Raw genomic sequence first — 25,260 nt, 5'->3', positions numbered from 1 at the left:
TAGGGCCCAGTCCCTAGGAAGTGACTTGACACCTCCAACCTACACTGGAGTCTCTGGTCTTTCCCCCATCACTGCTCACACACACACACACACACACACACACACACACACACACTCCTGTAGCTCAGAGCAGGTCACCTCCCCGTTCCTTGTTAACAATGATATATACTAACAGGCAATATTGAGGGCTGACCATGTGCCAGCCACAGCACACTGAGTATTTTCAATGTATTTACTCATTTCCTGCCCCACATAATTTTAAGAAGTTGACGCTATTATGGTCCCCCCCCCACCATTTTACCAAATGAGGATCTAATGCACAGAGAGGTTAAGTAACTTTTCCAAAGTCACACAGCTATTGACAACTTCTTCATTGCCTCCAGGCTGAAAACAAAGTCTGAGCAAGTCCCACAAGGTTTTTTGAATCTCTCTACTCCTTGTGGCTCCCAGGACCCCAGCTCCCACCACTCTCCTGTACCCATACTGCAAAGTGCCTCCACACTGAGCTACTTACAGTTCCCAAAGCCACCAAGCTCCCTCGTAGCTCCCTTCCTTTGTCCATGCCGTTCCCTCTGCCTGGAGTCCCAGCTCTATGAAGTCTCCCCCTAGCCTTCCCCTCTTTCCTGCTTCCTGTGGTACACCACCTCTCCACTTCTGGTAATTATTTCTTTGAGCTTCTCTGTTGGCCAGTTTTACTATTAAGAACTTTTTGCCCTGGCTGGTGTAACTCAGTGGATTGGGCGCGGGCCTGCGAACCGCACGATCGCAGTTTGATTCCCAGTCAGGGCATATGCCTGGGTTACAGGCCAGTTCCCAGCAGGGGACTCACGAGAGGCAACTATACATTGATATTTCTCTCCTCTTCCCCTCTAAAGATAAATAATTTTTTTAAAAAAAGAACTTTTTGACAGTCGTGAAGTGGTCCCACTAGCAAATAAATGCTTACTGCTATGACTGAGGCCCACTCTCCATAACCAGATCAGAGAAAGGGAGCCCAGGTCCGGCCTAAATCGCTTCTACATAAGGGGAGCTGCGCCCAGAGATGGCTGGAAGGTGCTCCACGGCGGGCTCATCCGCCCTCTGCTAGGGACCTTCGAGAGCCCTCATGCAGGCTCGCAGGTGGGGGGAAGGCGTGGGCGCAGACACACCCCCACACACACACTGCCCCCGGCGCCCAGTAGGGGGCGCCTCCAGGCCGGCTCACGCCCCGCCGGCCCACGCCCCGCCGCACGCCCGGCAGGCCCCCTCGCGCAGGCGCGCTGCTGCGGGCGGAGGATCCGGGCCGCGCTTCCTCTAGTCAGGCCTGCGAGCTTCCTCCCAGCGGAGCCCGGGGCGAGCCGAGCTTGGCCGCTGCCGCCGAGCCCCCCGCCGCCTTCCCGCTCCCGTCCCACCCCGTACCCTGCCCGAGGGTCCTGCTGGGGTGGGGTTCCGGCGGGGCGCCCGCCCGGCCGCGCCGCTGTCGTGGCCGTCCCGCGGCCAGTAGTTCCTCCGCCCCAGCCAGCCTGTGGCCGCCGGAGCCTTCGCGGCGTGGAGCGCGGGGAGCCCCCGCAGCTCCCGATCCAGCGTCCGGGGAGGCCCCCGGTAGCCGGCGCGACGGTCCAAAATCGAACCTTGGTGGCGGCGTTCGGAAGCGGAACTCTGCCGGGGCCGTGCCGGCTACATTGTTTCCTCCCCCTATCCCCTCCCGCCCCCTTTCCCCACGCCTTTCTTCCCTCCCCGACCCCCAGCCGCGCGGCTGGACCCCTGCCTCCTTTGGGCCATCCCTCCTTCCTCTCTTCGCACCTATACCTCTTTGTACCGCACGCCCCGGGGACCTCTGCTCCCCTCCCCTCTCTCCTGGCCGCACGGACCGTCCCGCAGGCCGCTGATGCTGCCCGCAGCGAGCTGGCTCGGCCCACAGTTTCCCGAGAGAGGTAAGTGCCTGGCTGGCCTGGAGGGGGCCGTCCGAGTGCTTCCCGGTGGTAGAGGGTAGAGGTTTCCAATTCCGCTTCGGTGCTTCTGTTGCAGCTGCCGTCGCTTCCATTCCCATCCCCCGCCTCCCTTTCCCCCTTATTCCTGGGTTCGAATTCTCCCGGGAGTCTGTCAGCTCGCCTGGGAGGGGAGTGCAGGAGGGAGATCCTGCCCTGTGAATCCCAGAGACTTGTCTCAGGCCACCCCGAGTCTGTCCCTCTCTTGCCTCTGTATGTGGGCTGGCCAGAGCCCGGCGAGAGGGTCAGCCTGGGCCAGGGCCCTGGAGAAAGGGCAGTGTGCTTTTCCCTGTCCGGGGCCTCTTTGCAGGTTTCTGGCCTGCCTGGTTCTGACCCCTCCTTCTCTCTTCCACTGAGGCCCTGCCAGCTCTAGAAAGCCCAGGGCCCAGAGGTCGAGCCAGTCACCGTGGTGTTCCCAGAAGACCAGAGCTAGGCCAAGAGACCTCTGGCCCTTGGGTGGAGACACTGGGCAGGGCCCCTTTCCTAGGTGGAGGTAACATTGGGCATTAGGACCATGTCCTCACCTCCTGACAGTCTGGTCCGACCATTCTAGGCTTCTCTGGGCCCAGGCTGGCTGTCAGGAAGGGGCGTGTCCAGCCATCAGATTCTTGGAGCTTAACTAGGGGCTCACCTTCCCTCCCATTTTATAGAGCAAGGAACTGAGGCTTGGAGGGGGAAGTTGCTACCCCACGCCTCTGGTAGAATCTTTTATCCTTCCATCCCCCACTCAGCATGTGCAGGGCTTCTGTAGGTGGAGGGCAGTGAGGCAGGCACCTTCATCCACCAGGGACACAGGCCTGGGACCCTGTTAAGTGAGCATTTTTTCCCCTCAGAGAGCTGGGAAGGAGGGAGAGGACTTCCGGCCCCAGCTGTGCTGGCTGTGAGTTCAGACAGCACCTGTACTCCCTCTGGTACCTGAGACTGGGTGCCACTAATGGGGACCTGGTAAGGGCATGGGGGCATCCATCTAGTGTGGCCCTAGAGCTGAGTTCCATTTGTTGGCCTTGTACAACAGCCTGATGGTCAGTCCAGACGCAGCCCTCCCATACCTTGTCCCCGCTGGCCCAGAGGAGCCAAGTTCAGAGTGTGAATGGGATCTGATGGTGAAGGCGAGGGCCCTGTTTCCACAGGGAGCGCCCCACACCATGGGGGTTCCAGTGTCTTTCTTGGTGGGACCTCAGCAGGAACAGGGCAAAGGCAGCAAGAAGGAGACTGGGAGTATGGCAGGCAACTGGGGCTCCCAAAAGGGTGGGAGGTTCCCTGGAGGATGCTGAGCCATGTCTGGGGCCCTGCTCAGATCTCTGTCCTTGATTTAAAGTGGTTTTTTTTTTTCTGGAAATCCATACGTGGTAGGCTTATGAGGCTCCCCTCACCCATCCCTAACTTCCTTTCCAGCCTGAGGCGCTGAGGCTGAGGCCTGACATGGTTAGGTGCTTTCACACCAACTGTAACCTGTACTCGTGCAGCCAGGGCCCTGTGGCCTTTATAGAAAAGGGTCTGGCTCCAGGCATGCATGGGTGCAGGGATGTGTTTTTTACCTGGTGAGCTTGATCCCTTCCTCCCTCTCAGAAGTGGTTCCTTTTCTCTCTGCGTTGGGTTGGGGCAAGGAAGGGCCAGAAAATGGTCCCCAGGGTCACTGCAGGGGACACCAGGCCTCAAGAGGTCGAGCCACTGTGGAGTAGCTCACAGTATAGGCAGCGGCTGTGGCCCAGAACCCACAGTGGGACTCAGCTGCTCCAGCAAGCTGCCAGGTGGCTTGATCAGGCAGAACAGCCTCCTGGGTCCAGTCCTGGGCTCTAGTTTTTGAGGAATTTCAAAGCCTTGACACATAGTCTCCAAAGAACAGTTTGCTGTGAGAAAGACACCGTAGGGAGAGACCCTAACATGTCTGTGGAGCTGCCGCGTAACAGAAAGCCCACGCCGTGGTAAAAGATGCCCCAGACACGAGAGCCAGAGCTGTGGGTGTGTGGGGCTCAGGAAAGCAAATCTGAGTTCGTTACAAGGAAACTATGTATATATTAGTTTCTTAATTTAGAAAGTAAGAAAACAGCACTACAGGAAATTTAGAAAGCAAAATAAAAGTCACCCGCTGTTTCTTTACAGGCACAGTGACGGTAGCGTTTTGGAGTTCCCTGCCAGTCTTTTCTGGGGTTGTCTGTTTTTCCCTCCCCGTCGTTGCTGTAGTTGTTTGAATGCACGCGCCATGACACCTTGGTTCATTTAACACTGCGTCTGTGGGCATTTTTTCACGTTGCTACGTGGTCTGTGTAACTTTGACTCTAAGAAGTTATAGGATTTTCCAAATAGCTGCCACAGCAACCGAACCCAGACCTTCTTACTAAGCATGTGCACTGTTGTTGCCCACCTGTGACTGTGGTGGTGGTTGCAGACCGGCAAAGCAACCAGGCACGTGAAGTGAGCGGACAACTTGGCACCCAGGTGAGGTTGGTTCCAGGCCCAGCCCATTCCTTTTAGGCCTGGGAGGACTGGCCTTGTACAAATCACCCTCGGTGCCTGAGTTCTTTAATGCACACACCAAGGATGGTGGTACCTGCTTCAGAGGGGAGTGTGCAGACCGTGTGAAGTAACTAAGGTGCTGGAAAGTGCCTGGCACAGTCCCCAGCTTCCATAGGCACTCTGTCAGGAAGGGTTAACTCTGGATGGAATGCCCACTACAGGCTGTGCCAACCTGTGGGGAAGACGCTTGGGGCAGGTTCAGCTGGTGGCTCACCCAGCCAAGGCCTAATCTCTGCCAAGGGGTAGGGGGCTCCTGAAACACTCTGGCCAGGACCCTCTCCTTCCTGCTTTCCCCTCCCCATCACCCTGTGATTGGCTAGCCCAGATCGTGGGTCTGGCTCTGGGAAGGTGGGCTAAATGGTTGGTTTCTGGAACCTGAATCTACCCATTTTCTCTTCTTCCAGCATCAGAGCTGAATAGACAGGCCTCTTCTCTGAGAGCCCAGCCGCCTCCCGTCCCCCAGCTTCAGCTACTTACCTAGGCCAGGCCTTGCATTTCCTCAGTGATGAGAGAGGCCTACTTTCCCTGGGAAAACTGAGACTTGAGCAAGGAACCCAGGCGTTCTGAGCCCCAACCCAGGGACAGACATGCCAACCTCATCATCCTACTCTTTTCCCAGGGGCCGGGACAGGCAGGGATTTTAGAGCCCCCCACCCCCACCCCCGCCATGGGGAGTTGGAAGGGAACATAGATAGTTCACAGATCTCTGGGGAAGTCTCGTGTGTTTGCGCCTTCCTCTTTGGCAGGTGTTCTTCAGGTCTAACCTGAGTGTGTGTTGATGTGATGCTGCTCGCTTCCTCTTGTTCTGCTTCTGTGGAGCCCAGAGCATTGGGAGTGCCCTTCTGGGACCACCCCGTGGACAGTAGGAGGAAACTGGTCTCACCCCGTCAGTCCCAGGCTTAGACCATTGCCCCAAATGACCCCAGGATGGCCCAGAACTAACCTAGGGACGGAGTCCTCTCCGAGGTGGCCCATTCAATGCAGAGGTCCCCATGCATGTGACCTTGGTGGACTCTGGCTGCCAGACTTCTGCTTGTGGAGTGTCTCCTGTCTCCCTGGTCTTGGTGCAAGGGAAGTGGGTATCACAGCTGCCCTCTTGTCCCACAGCCTGCGCTGGGATGAGGTCACAGGGCGGGGTTCTCTCCAAGACGCTGGGCCAGCCTGGGTAAGCCCTTGCAGTGTTTTTCAGTCCCCTCTCCTTGGTTGGGCAGGATGGGTGGAGGAGCAGGCCACCCCCCACACCAGGCGGGGAGCACTGCCTCCCCTCCTCCCCTCCTCTGGGTCCCTTCATCCAAGCGCTAGAAATAGAACCTGCTAAGTAATGATTAAAGTCAAATTCAGACCTAAAAATAAAGAGCTGTTGAAGGGAGATCCAGTGTGCTCCCTGTGTGGCTGGGGGGGCGGGGGGGGGGCGGTGGGGAGCAAGGCCAGGCTAGTTTCCAAGGTCCGGCCCCTGCCTCCTGAGAGAGACCAGAGCCCGCGGGGTATCAGGCCTGTTGCACCAACTGTGGGGTCTCCGTGAAGCAGGATGCAGCCTACACCAAATGGGCGGACTGGCAGGACCAGGGAGAAAATCCCGTTCTTCCCTTGAGGAAACTGAGACCCAAGGGAGGGATCTGTCCAGCTACTGGTTGGGAGCTCCTCTGGGCAGGCCCCCAGGGGCCCGAGGGCCAGATGCAGCCCATCTCCTTTCTGCCTGCTCAGTTTCTCTTCCTGGTTTTGAGGTACTGTGATGAGAGCAGCTTCTCATCATACATGAGCTGTGTACGCCTTGGTGGGGCTGGGCCTCTAACCGCAGCTTCCCTCCGCCTCCCCCAACCCCCACCCTCGTGGTCTGGGCCCAGAGGTGCAGGAGCAAGCAGAAGAGAGGCTGCCTTCCTGCTCCGCAGTTGGAACCCTTGTGGGTGGGTGAAAACCTGGGTGACAGTCTGATGCCTGCTTACCTGGTTCTTACCCAGACCCAGGCATTGCAGCCTGTGCTATCTACTCGTCAGGGACGCTGGAGGGGAGAATAAAAAAGGAGCCCTGTGAGCTCCCTGCTGGCCAGCAGAAGAGACCAGACTCGGAGAGGAGTCAATTAGGGGAGGCCTGTGGTTCCGACTTCCTGGCAGCGCTGGTCGGAGCTCAGAAGCTGGGGATCTGCGTAGGCTGTGGCAGCAGAAGGCTTCCTGGAGGGGAAGGGCCATGAAAATCAAGAAAACGGTTGCAGAAGAGGCAGGGTTGGGGCAGAGGTCCTTGCTTGGAGCTTCCACCCTCCCGAGGGCTCTGACTCCTCTAGTTGCAGTGTGGCTCTAGACAAACTTTTGGCCACTGTCTTTGCGGCAAACTATGGCAGACCAGCAGGGAGTGGTGGGCACAGGTGTGGCTTGTGCTTCCCACTGCAGGAGGGCCAAGCTCTGGGCAGACCTCCCCTCAGCATCCCTCCTCATCTGTCAGTCCTTTTTCAGGATGTCAATCTGTCCTGCCTAAGGAAAGGTTTGAGGTTTTTTCCCTGACCAAACTCAGATCTGAGCTCAGCTCCCTGCCCTTACCCCTTGGAAGTTGGGCGACGGCTCAGGACCTGGTTCCTCAGTCAAACACAGATCCGAGGGAAAGTCTCACGGGGCTTTGGGAGGATTAAGTAACTAACTCAGGGTGGGTCAGTAGGCTCTAATTCTACACTTTCATTTTCACGGCCCTTCTGCCTAGGGAGGCCACTGGCTCCTTGTCCCTCAGGGGGACAGCAGGGCGGTGTGTCTTGTGTGAGGCTGTCACACTTTCCCTTCAGAGCTGCGCCTTCTCTCCATCCCGATCTGGGATGGGGAGACCGGGGATCTGGGGCCAAAGTTCTAGACAGCTCATATGCATCTGGGCCTCAGTCTCCCCTCCCGTAATGTGGCTAGGAGACTTCAGGTGAGGGACAGGGACACTCCATGATTTTTAAGGGTTCCCTGAAGGTCATTACTGGGAGGTTGTATGTAAATACAGGCAAATAAAGATGCAAACACCACAGCCTTTGCTCAGGCAGGGAAGGGGCAGACTGAGGAAGGCCCTGGGGAGGCCCCAGTCCCTGCTGCCCAATGCATGTAGGTAATTAGGACCCTGAGTGGTAATTAGAAACCTTTCTGGGCCGGGAATATCAGCCTCCAGTTGCAGGGGGGCCTGGGGGAGGGGACTCCCACTGGCCTCCTCTCGCTCCCAGACCTCTAGACGAGATTTCCAGTCCCACTAAGCCAGCCACTGGGGGCAGAAAAAAGCCAGTGAGTTGCTGTAATTTCGTTTTTTTAAACATTTTCCAGCTGTTAAACTGGCACATCCCCTTAGGGCAGGGGTGCTGAAGGCTGAGGGAGCTCGGGGGTGGGGGTCGAGCCGCACACACAAGAACAGAAGTGGGTTGTCCTTCCAGCCCTTTCCTGATCCCCAGGGAAGTTCAGGCTTCAAGCGTCTTGTGCCCAGTTCTGCTGTCCAACCCAAGACGTCTGTGCAGTGAGGTTGCTGGGGCTCCGGAACCTTTCACCCCCATAGCCTGGTGCGTGGCCAGGGGCACCCCAGTGTCCACAGCCTGGGTGTCCTTTGCAGAACCACAGGTGGGGCGATTACACTGCTGCCAAACCAGCCCAACTGCCAGCGGCGCCCCGCCCTTCTCAGGTGCACTGCCCTTTCGGAGGGGCGCACCCAAGTCGGAAGTTCGGTTCTGCCTGTATCTGTCCCGTGACTTGTCAGAAACCTCTGAGCTGACTTCAAAGACTCTGTGCACCCCACCCTGAGCCTTCTTCAGCCTTAATTAACTCCCTCTGTGCTACGGTTTGGACTCTTGGCCTGACCTGATCTGGCACACCACCCCCCTTCTGTTCACTTCCACCTAGAATCCTCCCAGTTCCAGCTCCCTGACCCTTCTTCCTGAAAGCCTTCCTGGGCTGCCCATGTCTGTCCTGTCTGTTGAGGCACTGAGCACGCCTGGCCATGGTTGTCCATCAGGAGGATGGGAGCGGGTCTGCATTTTGTTGGGGCATTGAGTAGAGTTCTTGGGGCCCCAAGCACGGGACCTCCTGGTCCCTTTACTCCTCCAACCCACCAGGCATGGGGCTGGGTGTGTGGGGATGCTCCTGAAAAACTGGCTCAAAGAATGAGGGGCAAGGTGGACCTGCCCATTGCTTCCTGTGGCTGCCCATGCCCCACCCGCCAGACTCCAGCTGGGTCCTGTGGCAGAACCAGTCTGGGGACCATGGCCCTCAGTTCCCCCGGGTCTCTTGTGCACTTCCCCTTTCAGTGGGTATTTTTAGCTGGGTATAAACAGTTACCAGAGGCTCCCATGCCCCATTAGGCAGTGGAGTTTTGGTGAGGGGGAAGGGCAGAAGCCCCTTGACCTACCCTGGCCCTCAGCCCATGCTTGGCTATGGGGGGCTAAAACTGTCCCCAGGGCAGGGAAATGGCAACCCAGGAGTTTATGGGCTCCAATCCCCACCAGCCTGGGCTCCCAAGAAAGGCCTGCCTGAGGCTGCAGCCACTGACCTCAGTACTTGGGCACAATGCCCAGTCTGTTCCGGGACCCTAGCACAAGGACTGCTGGGAGCAGGGTTTGGGGCAGGAAGTCCCTATCCCCTAGTCCCATGGGGGTGGGGTGACAGCTGCTGTCCTTTGGGGTTAAATATAGTACCATCGGTTATGGGACTTCAGTGTGTTGCAGCCAGCCTAGCTCCCCCCTTTCCTTTGTTGATTCATTCATTCATTCAGCACTCTGGGCCCAGCCCATGCTGGGGCGTGAGTCAGCCCCCAGCTTTTCCCCTGAGAGCCAGCTGCCGGGCCACGATCAGTGGAGTTCTGACTGCAGCCCAGGGATGTGTGAGAAGCGGGAGGCCCGGAGCAGCCAGCACAGCTGGGGGCATGGGAGGCACCCGGCAGAAGTGCTTTCAAAAAGTTATTTATTTTCAGTCTTACTTTTAAGGGGAAGGTAATACATGCGGGTGGTTAAAAAAAAGTTAAGGACAAAATTAGCAAATACTCAGTGAAAAGGAAGTTTTCCTTGAATTTAATACTCTCTCCCCCTTCCCATCTCTCTCCCCCGTCCTGTCTAATACTCTCTCTCCCTTTCCATCTCAGAAGCAGCCTCTCTTAATCAGTTTCCTCTGTCTTTGGAAGATAATCTGCATATCTGAGTTTAAGGAGGAATTGCATATCACCTTGAAAAACGCAACCTGTAATATACCATGGACAGTGTCCCTCGCCTTGCTCTTTCTCACTTTTGAGTATTTCAAACCTAGCAAAGCCCTGGCTGGTGTAGCTCAGTGGGTCGAGCGCAGGCCTGCGAACCACACGATCGCAGTTCAATTCCCAGTCAGGGCACATGCCTGGGTTGCAGGCCAGTTCCCGGCGGGGGACTCACTAGAGGCAACCATACATTGATACTTCTCTCCTTCCCTCCCCCTCTAAAGATAAATTAATAAAATCTTTAAAAAGAAGAAGAAGAAGCTTCTTCCCTTCTAAGCTTCTTCCCTTCCCCTCTAAGGATAAATAAATAAAATCTTAAAAAAAAAAAACTAGCAGAAAGCTGAAATAGTAGTATAATAAATACCCATACATCCTTTACCCAGATTCACCAGTTCTAAACATTTTGCCACATTTGCTTTGCCTCTTCTTTCATAGATATAGACATGGACATGTGTGTGTATGTTTTCTTTTGTTTCATTTTTTTACTGATATATTTGAGTGTTAGTTACAGGTATCATACCTTTTACTCCCAAGTATTTTAGCATGGATCTCTTCATAATCCCAGTACTGTGGTCACACTTAGTATTATATAACATTTCTGCCCTGGCTGGTGTGGCTCAGTGGATTGAGTGCCAGCCTGCAAACCAAAGGGTCACCAGTTCGATTCCCAGTCAGGGCACATGCCTGGGTTGCAGACTAGTTCCCAGCAGGGGATGCCCGAGAGGCAACCATATATTGATATTTCTCTCTCTCTCTCCTTCCCTTCCCCTCTAAAGATAAATAAATAAAATCTTTTAAAAATAAAATAAAAATTTAAAAATATATAACATTTTCATTTCCCCAGTTGTCTCCAAATGATTTTTGTAGCTATTTCTCCCTCTGATCCAGAATCAATTCAGTCACTCATTGAATCTTATTGTCATATTTCTTTTTTTCCAACTTTATTGACATGTAATGTTATAAATTTAGTGTGTAAAATATAATGATTTGATATGTGTATATAGTGCAGAAAGTTACCGCAGTATGGCTAGTTAACACATGCTTTACCTCACATAATTACCATCTTGCTGTCTTGTGTTTCTTCTGTGCCTTATTTAATCTAGAGCATTCCCCGGCCTTTGTTTGTTATGCCTTTATGACACCGATGTTCAGGGTCAGGCTGGGTGTCTGGGCTCTGTGTGACTGCGTCTCCCAGACAGGAGTCAGGCCCACAGTGCTTCGGAGCCCCACGCTGGAGCCCGGGTCCTCCACCGGGTGGCTCGGCAGGAGGCCCTCCGCTGCAGCTTCTCTCTGTAGCTGGCGATGCTCCATTTGACCATTTGGTTAACAGGGCGTCTGGGGCTTGGAAGCTGCTTCCCACTGCTTTTCCCTCAATGACTTGTGCTGGCTTTTGCCATTTCTCCTTACTCTGTCATGAGGGGTGTCGTGTATCAGCAACTAGAGACCTGTTCTGGTCCCATCAGCTGGAGTACGTTGTTCCCTTTCAGGGATATTTGGTCCTTTATTTACTCGGCCCTTGTTAGTGGACATAAAGATCGTCTCCTAGTCTCTTGCTACTACAGAAGTCCTGCGTGCGTTGTCCCGCCGCATATTGTAGGCAGACATCCAACAGCAGGGTTTCCTCCGCTGCACCCTAGAGGCTGAGCAGGGGGAAGGGAGCGGGAAGAAAATGCCAAGGCAGGACATGGGAACAGCAGGTGGAAACCATCTGTAGCTGAGGTACCGGAGAGCCAGCAAGTTCCAGAGCAGCCCTGGAGCTTCGGAGTTATCACCAACCCACTGTGCTGATAGGGGTGGCGCTGGGTCCCCTAGTTGCAGACAGGAGACCAATGGGAAGTTTGTTCCTCCCTGTCCAAGCTCAGGCCCTAAGGAAGCACACCCAGAGTACTGTTGCCTGGGCTTGCCCCTTCCTCTGAGCATCACTGGCTTCTCTCTCCTCCCTTTCACGCTCTCCCCTGGGCCACATGGTCCTGGCATGGTGCAGACAGGGGAGGCAGGGAGGCACAGAGATGGCTGACATCCGAGGGCTCACACGTCAGAGGGGCAAGATGGTCACTTGGGATGTGACTTTAGGCAAGGCCACCTTGCCTCTTGGCTTTGCTCTGGGTCCCCGTGTATAAAGTGGGGTGGCATCTCTCAGTTGTCAGAGGACCTCATGAGCCGCAGTGTGACAAAGACAGGGCCTGGCACAGAATGAGTGCTCAGAAAATGGGGCCTGTTATTATTTTTATTATTATCATCAAGTCGGAGGGAGGTGGCGGCAGCTGCAGGCTGGGAAAGGAGTGTTTGCAAACTGACAGCCGGGAGGGTGACTAATGGTGCCGCAGCCTCCAAGCCCTTCTGCAGTGGCTTGTTTTGGGGGGGAGGGGAAGCATGGGATGTGGAGAGCAAGCAGAGCCCCTGTTTTGAAGGGCTGAAGGTTGGGGGCCTCAATTCAAGGTCTGGGCTGTCACCCTAAGTAGGTCTGTGACTTCACGCAAGTTGTTCAACCTTGAGAGCCTCAGTTTCTGCTTCTGTAAAATGGGGGTGAGGAGCTCACAGCTCCCACAATATGGACCCATAGAGCCCAGGGGTGGTTTCTGTCCTCCAGGTGGCTCATGCATGTGGGTTGGGGCACGGGAACGAGGGTCATCCTCCTTGGGCTTCAGTTTTCCTGACAAATGGCAAAGGTTGATGGACTGGCCTCTGGGGAAGGGAGGAGAGGCTCATGCCAGACACTTCCAAGTTGAGGGCTTCATTCCACTCCTCCCACAGCCACCTGCAGGGAACTCCTGTCCCTGCCTTTCGGGGTGAAGGACTGAGTCATTCACCCGAGTTGCACACTCAACAGAGCCAAGTCTGCCTGACTCTGAAACCAGGAGTGAGGCCTGGAAGTGGTGGTGCTTCTGCTGCCGAGGCCCCAGGCCCCATGACCCTCAAAAGTAAACTCTGGTTCCCCACATTGGTGTTTGAAGCCTCTACACTTTGCAAGGTCTGTGCCAGGCCCAGCTCAGGGAATTGCCACAGACTGACCCCACCCCCTGACTGGGCTCAGACAGTCTCACAGCCAACATGCAGAAACTCCCCTCGTGCTCCTTCCAGTTACAGCCCCTCCCAAGGACAGTCGCCACCCTGCACCATAGATTAGGCCCAATTTTCACCTTTATTCAAATGCAGTCAAAGGCATGTGCTTGTCCATGTCTGGCTTCTTGGTTAACATGACATGTAGAAGTTTATTGGTTTTGTTTCATAGCCGTTGCTCACTGATTCTCACCGCGGTACAGGGCTCCATTCTGTGAGTGCACCACTGTGTATGCCTCTGGCTCTTGGGAGGCATCTGGGCAGCTCCCGGTTTGAGGTTTATTGCAGATCTTGCTGCAGAGGGTGCTCTTGTGCCAGCCCCAGTGGACACTGGCCTGTTTTCTCCTAGGCGTATACCCTAAAGTGGTGTGACCAGGCCACGGAGTTGGTGTGCCTTGGCTGTAGAGATACTGCCTGGGCAAGTTTTTATAGACAAACTAAGAGACCCACAGAGGACAGGTGACTTTTTTCCCAAGTTACCTGCACCTTCCCCAGGTTCACAAGCCTGGCTTGGGGCTGGTGGCTGTTCTGTCTGTCTGTGAGGTCCCCTCTGTTCCTGAGAGTCCTTGGCCCTCCTGCTCCTGCCTCATCTCTGCTTCAGTGCCCTCGGCCTGCGGAGACTGGGGGGGACTGCCCTCACCCCAGGCCCAGCTCCGGTGTTTTGGGTGCCTGTTTAGATTGCTGTGGGGAGGGGTGGGATTTCAGTAACCTGGGGGGAGCCATCTCTGCACATCCATCCCGATCTTCCTTTTTTCTCCCCACAGCTCTCATGGTACCTAGTGACAGGTCAGCCTTCCTGTGACACGGGGACGCTAGACCTTCTGAGAAGATGTCAGCAATACAGGTACCGTAGGGGTGGCGTCTAGAGCAGTTGAGCACCCCCACTACCCCAGTGCACAGTCATACACAGGGCCCTAAGGGTGGGTGGTCTGGGGCAGGGGTGGAATGTCAGCTGGGAGGAACCCAGAGTTCCCGAGCTCCTGTGGGAGGCGGTGCCTCACCCGGCTCAGAGAGGCCAGCCGAGAACTGTGACCACGAGGGTTTGTGGGCACGTGGGTGCTGCACCGCCCACCTGTAGCCTATCCTGCAGGCCACCTGGCCATCCGGTACAGAGTGCATTGCCAAGTACAACTTCCACGGCACAGCGGAGCAGGACCTTCCCTTCTGCAAGGGGGATGTGCTCACCATTGTGGCCGTCACCAAGGTAATCGGGGAGTTCACCCACCCTCTCCCACCTCTGGGCATTCCCCCTGGGTCCCAGTTCCCTGCAGGGGAGGGTGGGCCTGAGAATGAACATGTCGGCTGCCCTCTCCCCAGGACCCCAACTGGTACAAAGCCAAGAACAAGGTGGGCCGTGAGGGCATCATCCCAGCCAACTATGTCCAAAAACGGGAGGGCGTGAAAGCGGGCACCAAACTTAGCCTCATGCCGTGAGTACCGCTGCGGGGGCTTCTTTTGCAGTCTGGGGAGGAGGGAGGATGAAGAGCCCTGCTTCCCCCAGAAGAGAGTCGGGAAAACGGGGAGGCCCCAGAAAAGGGCTGAAATGTCCTGAGGGCCTCTTGAGACAAGGGAAGGGGCACGGGCGCTGAACCTGGGAGGGGAGGACTGGTCCAGGACTGAAGAGGGAAGGGTCGGGGCAGAGGGAGGCCCTTCAGAAAGTGGAGGCTGGCGGGGGCGCTAGACTTCACACCTTTGCGCCACCGTGACCCTGGCCTGGCGTCCCCCAGCTGGTTCCATGGCAAGATCACACGGGAGCAGGCAGAACGGCTTCTGTGCCCGCCAGAGACAGGCTTGTTCCTGGTGCGGGAGAGCACCAACTACCCAGGTGACTACACGCTGTGTGTGAGCTGCGACGGCAAGGTGGAGCACTACCGCATCATGTACCACGCCAGCAAGCTCAGCATTGACGAGGAGGTGTACTTCGAGAACCTCATGCAGCTGGTGGAGGTGAGCTGCTGCACCCACGGCTTCTGGCTGTTTGACCTCGGGTCAGTCATGCAAACTCAGTGGCACCTGCTATGTGCCAGGGTGGGCCTCCGATCCCACAGTAGCACCATGGGAAAGTGACACTGTCCCCATTTCGTAAGCCGGGGAACGAAGGTCGGGAGCAGCTACGAGACTTGCCTGAGATCATACAGCTGTAAGTTGGAGGTGCCAGGCCTCGAATCTGAGTCTCTCTGACCCTGGAACCACTTCTTTCCAGCCACTTACGGATCTGTATGGCCAAGTGTGTATGTGTCAGAATGTCCTCATAGAGCTGCACCTTAATGGTCAGGGTTTCCCTGGGCGCACGCACCTGCAACAGTGTGTCCACAAGTCCCCGCACGCAGCTCCTGAGGCCGGCTCTGCCAGCCCTGGCCAGGTCACTCCTGTAGTCCCAGGCAGCCTCCCAGATACCTCCTGAATTCACTCTTATCTCCTTTCTTCGGTTGGTCTGGCTTAGCCTCTGGCAGGGGAGGGTCCCGGACATGTCTGAATCCAGGCTAGTGTCTGGACTGAGTCAGCACTTGCCCTCTGCCTGGGAATGCTGGTGAGGACCTGAGTGGTAGCAGCAGTGGAGAATCTGTCCAGCAATTGGGTGTGGAGTGGCATGGGCAATGGGCCATCTGTTGAAGTCTGGGGCCTCCATAATGCATGCCCTGCCGGAAATAGGGATCCCTGCCCTGCCAAAGCAAGTCGGGGTGGGGTGTGTGTGTGTGTGTGTGTGTGTGTAATGGGATGAGCTTCTGCCGCCCTCTGGTGGTCAGACCGGGGTGGTGCATGTGAGCGGCTGGTGATCTGCCCTGTCCCCCTGCAGCACTACACCTCGGATGCGGATGGACTCTGCACACGGCTAATCAAGCCAAAGGTCATGGAGGGCACAGTGGCAGCCCAGGATGAGTTCTTCCGCAGTGAGTGCCACCCCCACCCCAGTCTTCACTTGCTTACTCACCTCTTGCTACCCAGGCTTCTTGGCACTGCCCAATCCCAGAGGCTCTGGAGACCTCCAGGGAACCCCACACATTACACTCCAGTCAGCCTTTGTAAACTCCGCTCCAGCGTCTCCAACCCTCACTGGACCCCCTTCTCTTTCACCAGGTGGCTGGGCACTGAATATGAAGGACCTGAAGCTGCTGCAGACCATTGGGAAGGGGGAGTTTGGAGGTGAGCAGGAAGGTCTGGGAGCCCTTCAAGGGGCCAAGGCACTGGGGGAGTCTGGGGACAATCACCCACTCTCTCCCCACAGACGTGATGCTAGGCGACTACCGAGGGAACAAAGTCGCCGTCAAGTGTATTAAGAATGACGCCACTGCCCAGGCCTTCCTAGCTGAGGCTTCAGTCATGACGTGAGTAGGGCAGGGGGTGGGTGGGAAGGTTGCCCCTCACAGGAAGGGGATGAGGAGGCTTGGTGGGCTCTGATCGCGTTGTCTTGCCCCAGGCAACTTCGGCACAGCAACCTGGTACAGCTGCTGGGTGTGATCCTGGAAGAGAAGGGCGGGCTCTACATCGTCACGGAGTACATGGCCAAGGTGTGCGGCCCTGAGACCTGTCCCTGTGTGGGGGCTGCGCGCCGGGCTGTGCGGCTGCCTCCAGCCCAGACTGCGCCCTGGGCCCTGCTGTCAGTCCCCTCCCTCCACCCGAGCTTTGAAGTCCCCAGGGCTCAGTTTTCGTCCTGGCTCATCATTTATTCACTGTGGCCTTGGACAAGTTGTGTCACCTCTCTAAGCCTGTTTCCTCAGCTGTGAAATGGAGATACTAACAAAGTTGACTCAGAGATTGATGAGAATTAAGAGAGAATGCATGACAGTGGCTGAGCAGTGTCCAGGATATAGACCCTAGTATTCCTGCTGACTGCTCCCATGCTCCTCTCCATTCCTCATGCCTCCCTTGGGTGTCACCCTTGACCCAGCCCCAGGTCCACTGCTCCCAAGGGCTGGAGGGCAAGTCTGACCTGTGGGCCGTGGTATGTCTGTCTTGTCCCAGGGGAGCCTGGTGGACTATCTTCGATCACGGGGTCGGTCGGTGCTGGGCGGAGACTGTCTCCTCAAGTTCTCACTGTGAGTGCAGCAGCCCCTGGGGAAGGGCGCCCCACCCTGCCCTGGGAGGCCTAATCTCAGGGGGCATGTGGCTGGCTCTCTCCCAGAGACGTCTGTGAGGCTATGGAATACCTGGAAGGCAACAACTTTGTGCACCGGGACCTGGCTGCCCGAAACGTGCTGGTGTCTGAGGACAACGTGGCCAAGGTCAGCGACTTTGGCCTCACCAAGGAGGCCTCCAGCACCCAAGACACAGGCAAGCTGCCAGTCAAGTGGACAGCCCCCGAGGCCCTGAGAGAGAAGGTGGGTGGGCCTCCCCCGTGTTCTGAGCAGTGGTGGACAAGGGTCCTGGGTTACCCCACCCCCAGATTCCCGGCGTCTGACCCAGCTTTTCCCTTCTACGTGGTAGAAATTCTCCACCAAGTCTGACGTATGGAGTTTTGGAATTCTTCTCTGGGAAATCTACTCCTTTGGGCGAGTGCCTTATCCAAGAATTGTGAGTGTGGGCGCTGGGGTGGAGCACGGCTGGGGCTGTGGGAGGGGTGGGCAGGGGGCAGGGCCTCTCTGGGCCCTGTCTCCCTGGTCTGAGGCCTAGAAGCTGTAGGCTTGCCCTCAGGACCTTCTTGGCTTGAGTCTGAGGCAGAGCTGAAGGGGATCCCCTCCTGGGTCAGGCCCCGCACAGACTCATGCCACCCACCTGCCCTCAGCCCCTGAAGGATGTCGTCCCTCGGGTGGAGAAGGGCTACAAGATGGACGCCCCCGACGGCTGCCCACCCGCGGTCTACGAGGTAATGAAGAATTGCTGGCAGCTGGATGCCGCCTCAAGGCCCTCCTTTCTGCAGCTGCGGGAGCAGCTTCAGCACATCAAAGCCCGAGAGCTGCACCTGTGATGGCCAAGCACCCAGGTCATGGGCCTCGGGGGCCGAACTTGGAGAGACGGTCCTCGTGCCCCCACTCAGTGGGCCCTGGCCTGAACTGAGCCCGGTGGGCCTTTTCCTCTGTCCCAGCCTGTGCCCCCTCCGGCCCATCTGGGGACCCCACCTAGGCCTGGCAGCTTCTCTCAAGGACCCACCTGTGGGGCTTGGGGAGCCCCACTGAAAGGCCAAGAAGCGAGGAGGCTGAGGAGCCGGAGGCAGACACCCCACCATGGTCAGGCTTCCCCTGGCCTCCTATCTCTCACCTTCCTAGAGTTTTATTCCTTTCCTTTTTTGAGGATTTTTTCCCATGTGCTTATTTTTTATTATTTTTCAAGATAAGAAGAAAGAAAGTACCCAGAAAATGGGCATTTTACAAGAAGTACGAATCTTATTTTTCCTGTGCTCCCCGTGAGGGTTGGGAAAACCAGGCCCCTCTCCAGGGACCCTTTGCCCAGCCTCATTCCCCGTTCCATGTTCCGTGTCCCGTGTCTCCTCGGTCGCCCCATGTTTGCGCTTGACCACGTTGCACTGTTTGCATGCGCCCGAGGCAGATGTCTGTCAGGGGCTTGGAGCTCGTGTGTGCTGCCACCACCTGCCTTGTGAGATGGAATCATAATAAACCACTCCATGAGGACACACTGCTGCCCGGCCTCGGCACTTCCTCCGCCGAGCCCGCCTGTCTCCCATCCCCCATCCCTGTGCCATCTTGTCCATTCCCCTGTCTCTGTGAGTGGGGCTGTGCTTGCCCTGTGAGTGGAACGGGGTGGGGAGCACGGCCGGGAGAGGTGGCTGCCGCTTTGTGTCAGCTGCACCAGCAAGTGTCCTGTGTCTGCCGTGGGAGCTCTTACCACCCGCCCTCCCCCACCATTCTGTGCTGGTCCAGCCTTGGCCCCGGCACCCCTGGGTGCTAGGGCCCTGTCCGCAGGGGAATGCCCGGGCTTCTGGTCGCCTCTCCTACTGTGTGTGGTTCACGCTGGCAGCACAAGGAGGGTGGAAGCCAAGGAAGGGGTGGGGGGAATCCAGGCCTGATGCAAGCGATGGAGACGGGTAGGAGGCAGGAGGTGAAGTAAATATCTCCAGAGAAGATAACCCTGGAGGGAGAGGGGAGGGAGGCTCCGAGCTGCTGGTGGTTCTCACCACTCCCCCGAGACGGAAGAGCACTGCCCTCCCCCGGCCTGCCTCAGGTCCAGCCCTGTGCCTGAGGACGCAAAGGGCGTCTGGGTGCCGCAGGTGGAGAATGAGGACCAGCCCTGGCATTTTCTCCCCTCAGGCTCCTCGGGGCATTCGTCAGTGCAGAAAGTCAGGGTCGGGAGAGACTCACCTCGTGCACTGAGGCAGCTGAGGGTCTCCTGGTCCAGTTGGGGCTCTGACCCTGCCCTGATCAGCAGGGCCTGCAATGGGGCATCCTGACTGCAGGGTGCCTGTGCCGGCAGGGCAGTGCGGCCAGTACCACGCCCCGCCCTTGCCCAGCGCAGCGCCCCCTTGCCTCTCCCAGTCTGTCCTCGGCACACCACCACAACACCCACTGTGCTAGAACCAGACCAACACAAATACTTGAAAACCTGCTGTGTGCTAGGACTCGGGTTCAGTAGTGAGCAAAGTAGACCGTGTGAAGTTCACAGTTGAGGCAATCACAAAGATAATTACAAAACTGGTAAGTGCTAGGAAAGAAACATGTATGTGATGGGAATCAGCTCTTGGCTGTAGATCGGAGGGGGCTGGGTGGCTTTAGGAAGAGGGAGCATGTAAGCTGAATCAGGAAGACACATGGAAGCACAAAGGGCAGGGTGCACTCGGGGGACAGGCGCTGAGACTGGAGGGAGGCTGCCTGTTCCAGGGCCTCTGAGCAGATGGCTGAGGGTACTCCACGAGCCTGGAGGTGTGTGAACTGGGCTCGGGCAGGGACATGGCGTCCACCTCACTGAGCACCCCGCCGAGCCGGTGACAGGCCCCCAGCACAGTGGTGAGTGACGCGATCGCCCTGGTGGCTGGTGGAGGTCTGAAGGAAGCAGTGAGGAGTAACCTGGGTGAGAGGACAGTTGGAGTGGAATGGAGTCCACAGGGATGTGGATGGACTTCACAGGTAACGCTGCCTGAACTTGGTAATGGACTTGTATAAAGGTGAAGGAGAAGGGAGCCATGGCAGTGCCTGATTCTAGCAGGATGGCTGTGGGCAGGCAGGGGCGCCCTCTGCACAAGGGCACATCCTAAGTTCTGTCCAGGCCACGTTGAGTTTTGAGTGGCCTTCGACACTGCCAAGAGGTGTTGAGCAAATTGGAATCTGGGGGCTGGGCAGGGCGATGTGAGTTTTCAGCACCCTGAAGCGTGCCAAGGTCACTTTCAGGAAGACATGCAGAAGAGGGCCCAGCACCAAGCCCCGGGGGTCCCCTTAACACTCAGATCAAGAAGAGGAGACTGACTGGGCCAGACGTAAAGGGGACAGGGGACTGTCTCGTCATAGGGGCCAAGGGGAGGGCTGGGAGGGAGAGCCGGCAGGTCCCCGCCTCCCAGGAGACACAGGAGAAGGAGACGGTGTCCTCTGGATGTTGCTGGTTACCTCAGCAAGCCCTGAGCTGGGCGGAGGCAGGCTCTAGGTCACAACGGCTGGGGGTGGGTGCAGGCAGTCGTGGGAGGTTGACAATCTGGAGAAGTTTAGCTGTGGTGAAGAGAATGGGAAGTATGAGATTTTTGAGACCACAGAGGTTTGAACAAATCTGACCGCCAAAGAGAAGGACCTTTCCTTTCATTCTGCGTACTAAGAGGAGGGCAGAAAATAGAGGGGATGGCAGTGATGGAAGGGGGACCCCTCCTCAGAGCAGGGAAGGGTGCGCCTGGAGGGGCCTGCCGGCCTGTAAGGCCACAGGGACTTTCCTGGAGGGGGAGTCACGCAGCTGGCGCGGCAGCCGGTGGGGAGCTGCCCTTCACCCAAGGCCAGGGTCGTGGGGACGCTGACAATGGGCTCTCACTAGTGGATCCAACCTGGCTTGGTTCAGAAACAGGCAACGGGGTCAGTAGCCATGGGTCATGAGAGGGGGCAGGCAGGCACCATGACAACTGGGCCCTGGGTGACATTGGGAGGGAGGAGCACCGGTGGCCCGGCGTTCCTGTCCTTTCCACCTGGCATCATGGGAACCCCTTCGTGACTCCCTTTTTCTCTCACTCAGTTTATAGTGTTTTGTTTTCCCCTTTTCTCTCATCCTTCCCTTCTGCTCTGGGCTGGCCACTGGCTCATCACAAATGAGCAAGAAAAAACTGTCACCCTGTAGGAGCTCATGGACTGGCGGGGGCCCCACTGAAGACTCAGCTTAGTGTCCAGGATCTGGTGGGGGTTGCCTGCAGCCCACACCAAGCCCTCGAGGTCGGGGAAATGGGAGGTGCAAGGCCGCTTCTCAGATACTTGGCGGACAAGCAGGAGCAGGGAGCACGAGTGCCCTGGTAAAGATGGCGAGGTGCCCAAGGGCCTGGGGGACAGGGGTGCTGGGGCTGTGCTTTGGAGCAAGTAAAGCTGAAGGGAAGGCAGGGCCCAGACCCGCCGGGTTTCCCAGGCCCCACAGGAGTTCCACTTTGTGCAGAGATGACCAGGAGCAATTAAAGAGTTTAGGACAGAGGAGGGAGGCAGTCAGATCTGCATTTTAGAAAGATCCTCTGACTGCAGTCTGCAGGGGGTGGGCATCGAGTGGAGACAGGGCAGGGGTGGGAGGCTGCAGTCACCTGGGAAAGTGGTTGATGGTGTCCTGGGCTGGGGAAGCCAGTGAGAGGTGGAGAGGGAGAAGAACACACCTGGAATTTCGCTGCCCCGAGCCTTCACCGTCTGCCAGGCCCTGTTCTAAGCACCGCAGGTGAGTGTATCACCTCGTGTAACCCTGTGAACAGCTCTTGAAGATACACTGTTATGTTCTCCATTTTACAAGTGAGGAGCTGAGGCTTGGAGAGGCTCGGGACCTTAGGACGAGAGGGCAAGAGCAGAGTGAAGGTCTGCTGCTGACACGGGAGGAAGCAGAAGGCATTGGGGGGGATGGGGGCGGGGCAGCCTCCAGTTCCGTCAGGTGAGAGCGCCACTCACCAGCCCCAGCCGTGGAAGAGGGTGAGCCAGAGGTTAGGGGGAGGTTTGGTTTCAACACGTCATCTGGGGCCCATGTGACATCAAAGCAGAGCTGTGGCCTGCAGAGCTGGACGTCCAGAGCTGAGGCTCTGGGGAAAAGATGGGCTGAAAGTAGAGATCTGAGGGCCGTGGCGCAGCCGCAGTGATTAAAGCCACGGGCACGGGTGAGCTGGTCCAGGGAGCACGTGGTGGATGAGGGGAGCTGCCCCAGGGGAAGGGCTGCTGAGGCAGAGCAGTGGCAAAGGAACTCTGGGGCTGCCGGGGGCCCTGGGGTGGGGGTAGGGAGTCTCAGAACACACGGGGCAGGGGTTGGGGGATGGGGGATGGGTATCCATAGCATTTCATACTGCAGAGACCAGGTTAAGGAAGTGCCCACCAGACACAGAGAACAAGGGGCACTGCCAGGCCTTCTCGAGGAGTTTTCAGCTAGTGGGCGGGCTGGGGGGCAGCAGGGGCGGGAGCTGGGAAGACAAGTGGGAGGTGGGTGAGCAGGGCCGGGGGAAGGGGGGGCCCACAACGTGCCTGTGAAGGGGCAGGACAAAGCGGGTGCAGGTGACTGAGGGCTTAGAAATGAAGTTTTCCTCTCAGCATGTCCTAACATTTTACATTTACAGCCTTGGTTTTCATTAATTTGCAGCGCTTCAATAATTGAATCCTACCAGGAACTTGCAAAGTACAGTAAATTTCAGCTATCTAGAATTCTTGGCAAATGAGCCACTCCGGAAAACCAGCATTTACTTGGATGAAAATACTTAAAGTATAGGATTACTTACTTTGTAAAAATGTGTTTATTATGAAAATTATCAATCATGTAAAAAAGTAGCGGGAAGACGCCCTGCCTAACCCGAGCAGTTACCAATTGGAGGCCGCTCGCTGTGCCGTCCACACGCCCCAAACTCTGGGGTGCTCGGAAGCAGATTCTACCCATTGTACCGATTTCTCCAGAAAACTTTAGTACATTTCTCCAAAAGACAAAAGGCTTTTTTAAAATGTAACCACAATACTGTTATTACTCCAGAGAAATTAATAATTCCTTAATTCAATCACACATCCATTGCTTAAATTTCCCCAATTGTCTCATTTTCCCCTAGTTGGCCGGTTAAAATTGGGCTTCAAACGGGGTTCACACACTGCATTTGTTTTCTCTGTCTCTTTCTATTTTTCACAGAGTTTATTTGCTGAGGAGACGAGGCTACTTGGAGGCATGAGCCTGTGGGAATCTGGTAGAGAGCATGACGGTGGAGAGAACAGGACAGGCAAGGGCGAGGTGGGTGCTGGCCACCCAGTCAGGACGCCCACCTGCGTGACCGAGGCAGCAGGCAGCCAATGGAGGCCCCTCTGGAGCCAAAAGGAGAGCCCAAGGCTACTGAAGGGTGGGACTGTCCCTGTGACCCCCGAGGCCCCTCAGCTGGGGGAGCCAAGGCAAAGAGGGAAGATGGCCTGAACTGAGGAGCAGGGGCAGAGCTCAGACCAGCCAAGGGCCAGAGGCTGCTCCCTGGCACACTGGAAGTGAGGGAGGGTCAGGGCCTGATGTCTGTGTAGGGGGAGGGGGAGTTCCGTGCCAAAACCCAGCTATTAGTCAGTGCCCAGCTCCTTCCCTCCTGGTCCTTCCCCAGAGCCTCTCCTTGGCCTCCCAGCTACAATCCACTCTGGGCCCAGACACCAGATCTTTTTACAGTGCTTGTGGTCAGTGGCCCTGACCCCTAGCTCCACCTTCTCCTCCTCTTGCTTCTGGCCCCCCCACAGCCCTGAGGGGGACTGTCCTCCCCAGCTTCAAGGCTGGCACTGCCTGGATCTGCAATACCATCCTGGAGCCATAATGGAGGTTAGGGGTGGGGTGGGGACCAGGCATGTTCAGGGTTCCTCAGCTTGCTAGTGAGGATGACTACTGGGGTGGCCTAGACCAGTGAGGAGCGGGCCTGCCAGTACCAGCCTTTGCCCGAGATGGGTTCAGGGCTGGGGCAGGCAGTGCCAGGGGCCAGCACCCCTCCCAGGCTTGTCTTCTGCTCCTCCCACCACACCACACCTCTATCCACCAGCCTCAGTTTCTCTCCTCTGCCTTTTTCCTTCTCTGCCCTAGGGTTTCTCTTATCTACTCCTCCTGCCTCTCCTTGGGGGGGCTTCCCACATCTCCTACCCTGCATCCTGGACCCATAAACACACACACTCATGCTGAGTCCCTGACACAGAGACACAAGGCAACTTGGACCAGTACAAACCCCTAGCCTCCTGGCTTCACACCATCGGGCCTGACTGACTATGAGAACTGGGGTGCAGCCAAGAGTGGGGTGCTCTCACAGCCAGCTGTTCTGCTGAGAGACACCAGCTGTGCAGGTACGAGAGCATCTTAGCCCACAGGTCTGTGATCAGGGCCTTCCAAACCCAGACCTACAGAGAGTCTGTCTTCTACAAAATCTTGTTCAAGAAGATTTTTGAGGACTTACAAGGACCTATGCAATAGAAAAGAGCTTAAAGTAGGAATGAGTAAGAATGAAGCTAGCCCTGACTGGTGTGGCTCAGTGGGTAGGGTATCATCCTGCAAACCTGAAGGTCACAGGTTCGGTTCTCAGTTAGGGCACAGGCCTGGGTTGTGGGCCTGCCTCCTGCTGAGGTGTGTGTGAGGGGCAACTGATTAATGTTTCTCTCTTTCTCCCTCCCTTCCTCCCTCTCTAAAATTAAATAAAATATTTTAAGAAATAAAATAATAAGAATGAGGCTTAGGGTTAGGGTTGAGGCATAAAATGAGTCCAGGAGGAAGGGTAGGTGAGTGGATTAGAGCATTGCCCCACCTTGCCAAGGTTGCAAGTTCGATCCCTGGTCATGGCACCTACAAGAATCAACCAGTGAATGCATGAATAAGTGCAGCAACAAATTGATGTTTTTCTCTCCCCCTTCCCCTATCTAAAATCAATTTAAACAAAAAAAATTTTTTTGAATGATTCCAGGAAATTTTGCCTAAACACAGGCCTGCCTGTCCTCAGAGTTGGGCTGTGGATCTGGTTGAGAGGTCCCTAGCAGGCAAAGCAAGAGAAGAAGCAGGTCCACCATGTATTTCTGTGTCTGTGAGATGTAAGTTCTGAAAAACAACACTGTTCCTGATCAGGATCAAAACAATTATCGCTTTAAGGTGACAGGCGCTGTCTTGAGGTCTTGGCCCAGTCCTGCCCACAGAGGCACGAAGAAGCAGACGAAGGAGGGCCTGTTCCTCCCAGCGCCAAGCCGGGCTCTGCCTCCGGGCCGGGGTGGCAGGGCCTGCACCACACTCACTCCCGTGGGCCTTGCCGAGTCAGGGGTGTCACAGACCCTGTGGGGGAGCAGATCCCCCAGTGTATGTTCGCTGTCCCTTCATCCACTCATTGACCTTTTCACTGGACTCCTTCCCCCGTGTCCCTCTGTGTCCAGCTCTGAGACAGGGGCTGCATCAGGCTCAAAGGCGCTCGCAGGCTGGGGCAAGGTCCGGTGAACAGTCCACGTAAGGTTGAAGGCATAAGTGT

At 56.5% G+C, this 25,260-nt stretch overlaps 1 protein-coding gene across 2 annotated transcripts; it reads left to right on the top strand.

The window, feature by feature from the left end:
* Window positions 1-1,273: 1,273 nt before the first annotated feature.
* Window positions 1,274-18,301, top strand: CSK (C-terminal Src kinase). Of its 2 annotated transcripts, none has more exons than XM_037047029.1 (13): window positions 1,274-1,913; window positions 13,496-13,575; window positions 13,822-13,935; window positions 14,049-14,161; window positions 14,459-14,678; window positions 15,529-15,622; window positions 15,810-15,875; window positions 15,958-16,057; window positions 16,150-16,240; window positions 16,695-16,768; window positions 16,855-17,050; window positions 17,157-17,243; window positions 17,455-18,301. In XM_037047029.1, exons 2-13 carry the CDS (start codon window positions 13,561-13,563, stop codon window positions 17,635-17,637), a joined length of 1,353 nt encoding a protein of 450 aa, XP_036902924.1. In that variant the 5' UTR covers window positions 1,274-1,913; window positions 13,496-13,560; the 3' UTR covers window positions 17,638-18,301. The 2 variants fall into 2 exon arrangements, with proteins under 2 accessions (XP_036902924.1, XP_036902923.1); XM_037047028.1 differs by having other exon boundaries at window positions 13,810-13,935.
* Window positions 18,302-25,260: the final 6,959 nt, after the last annotated feature.

This window comes from Sturnira hondurensis, unplaced genomic scaffold (genome assembly GCF_014824575.4).
Source record: "Sturnira hondurensis isolate 20B ecotype Veracruz unplaced genomic scaffold, ASM1482457v3 Scaffold0005329, whole genome shotgun sequence".
Taxonomy (NCBI): domain Eukaryota; kingdom Metazoa; phylum Chordata; class Mammalia; order Chiroptera; family Phyllostomidae; genus Sturnira; species Sturnira hondurensis.
This window is presented reverse-complemented; position numbering and strand designations above follow the sequence as displayed.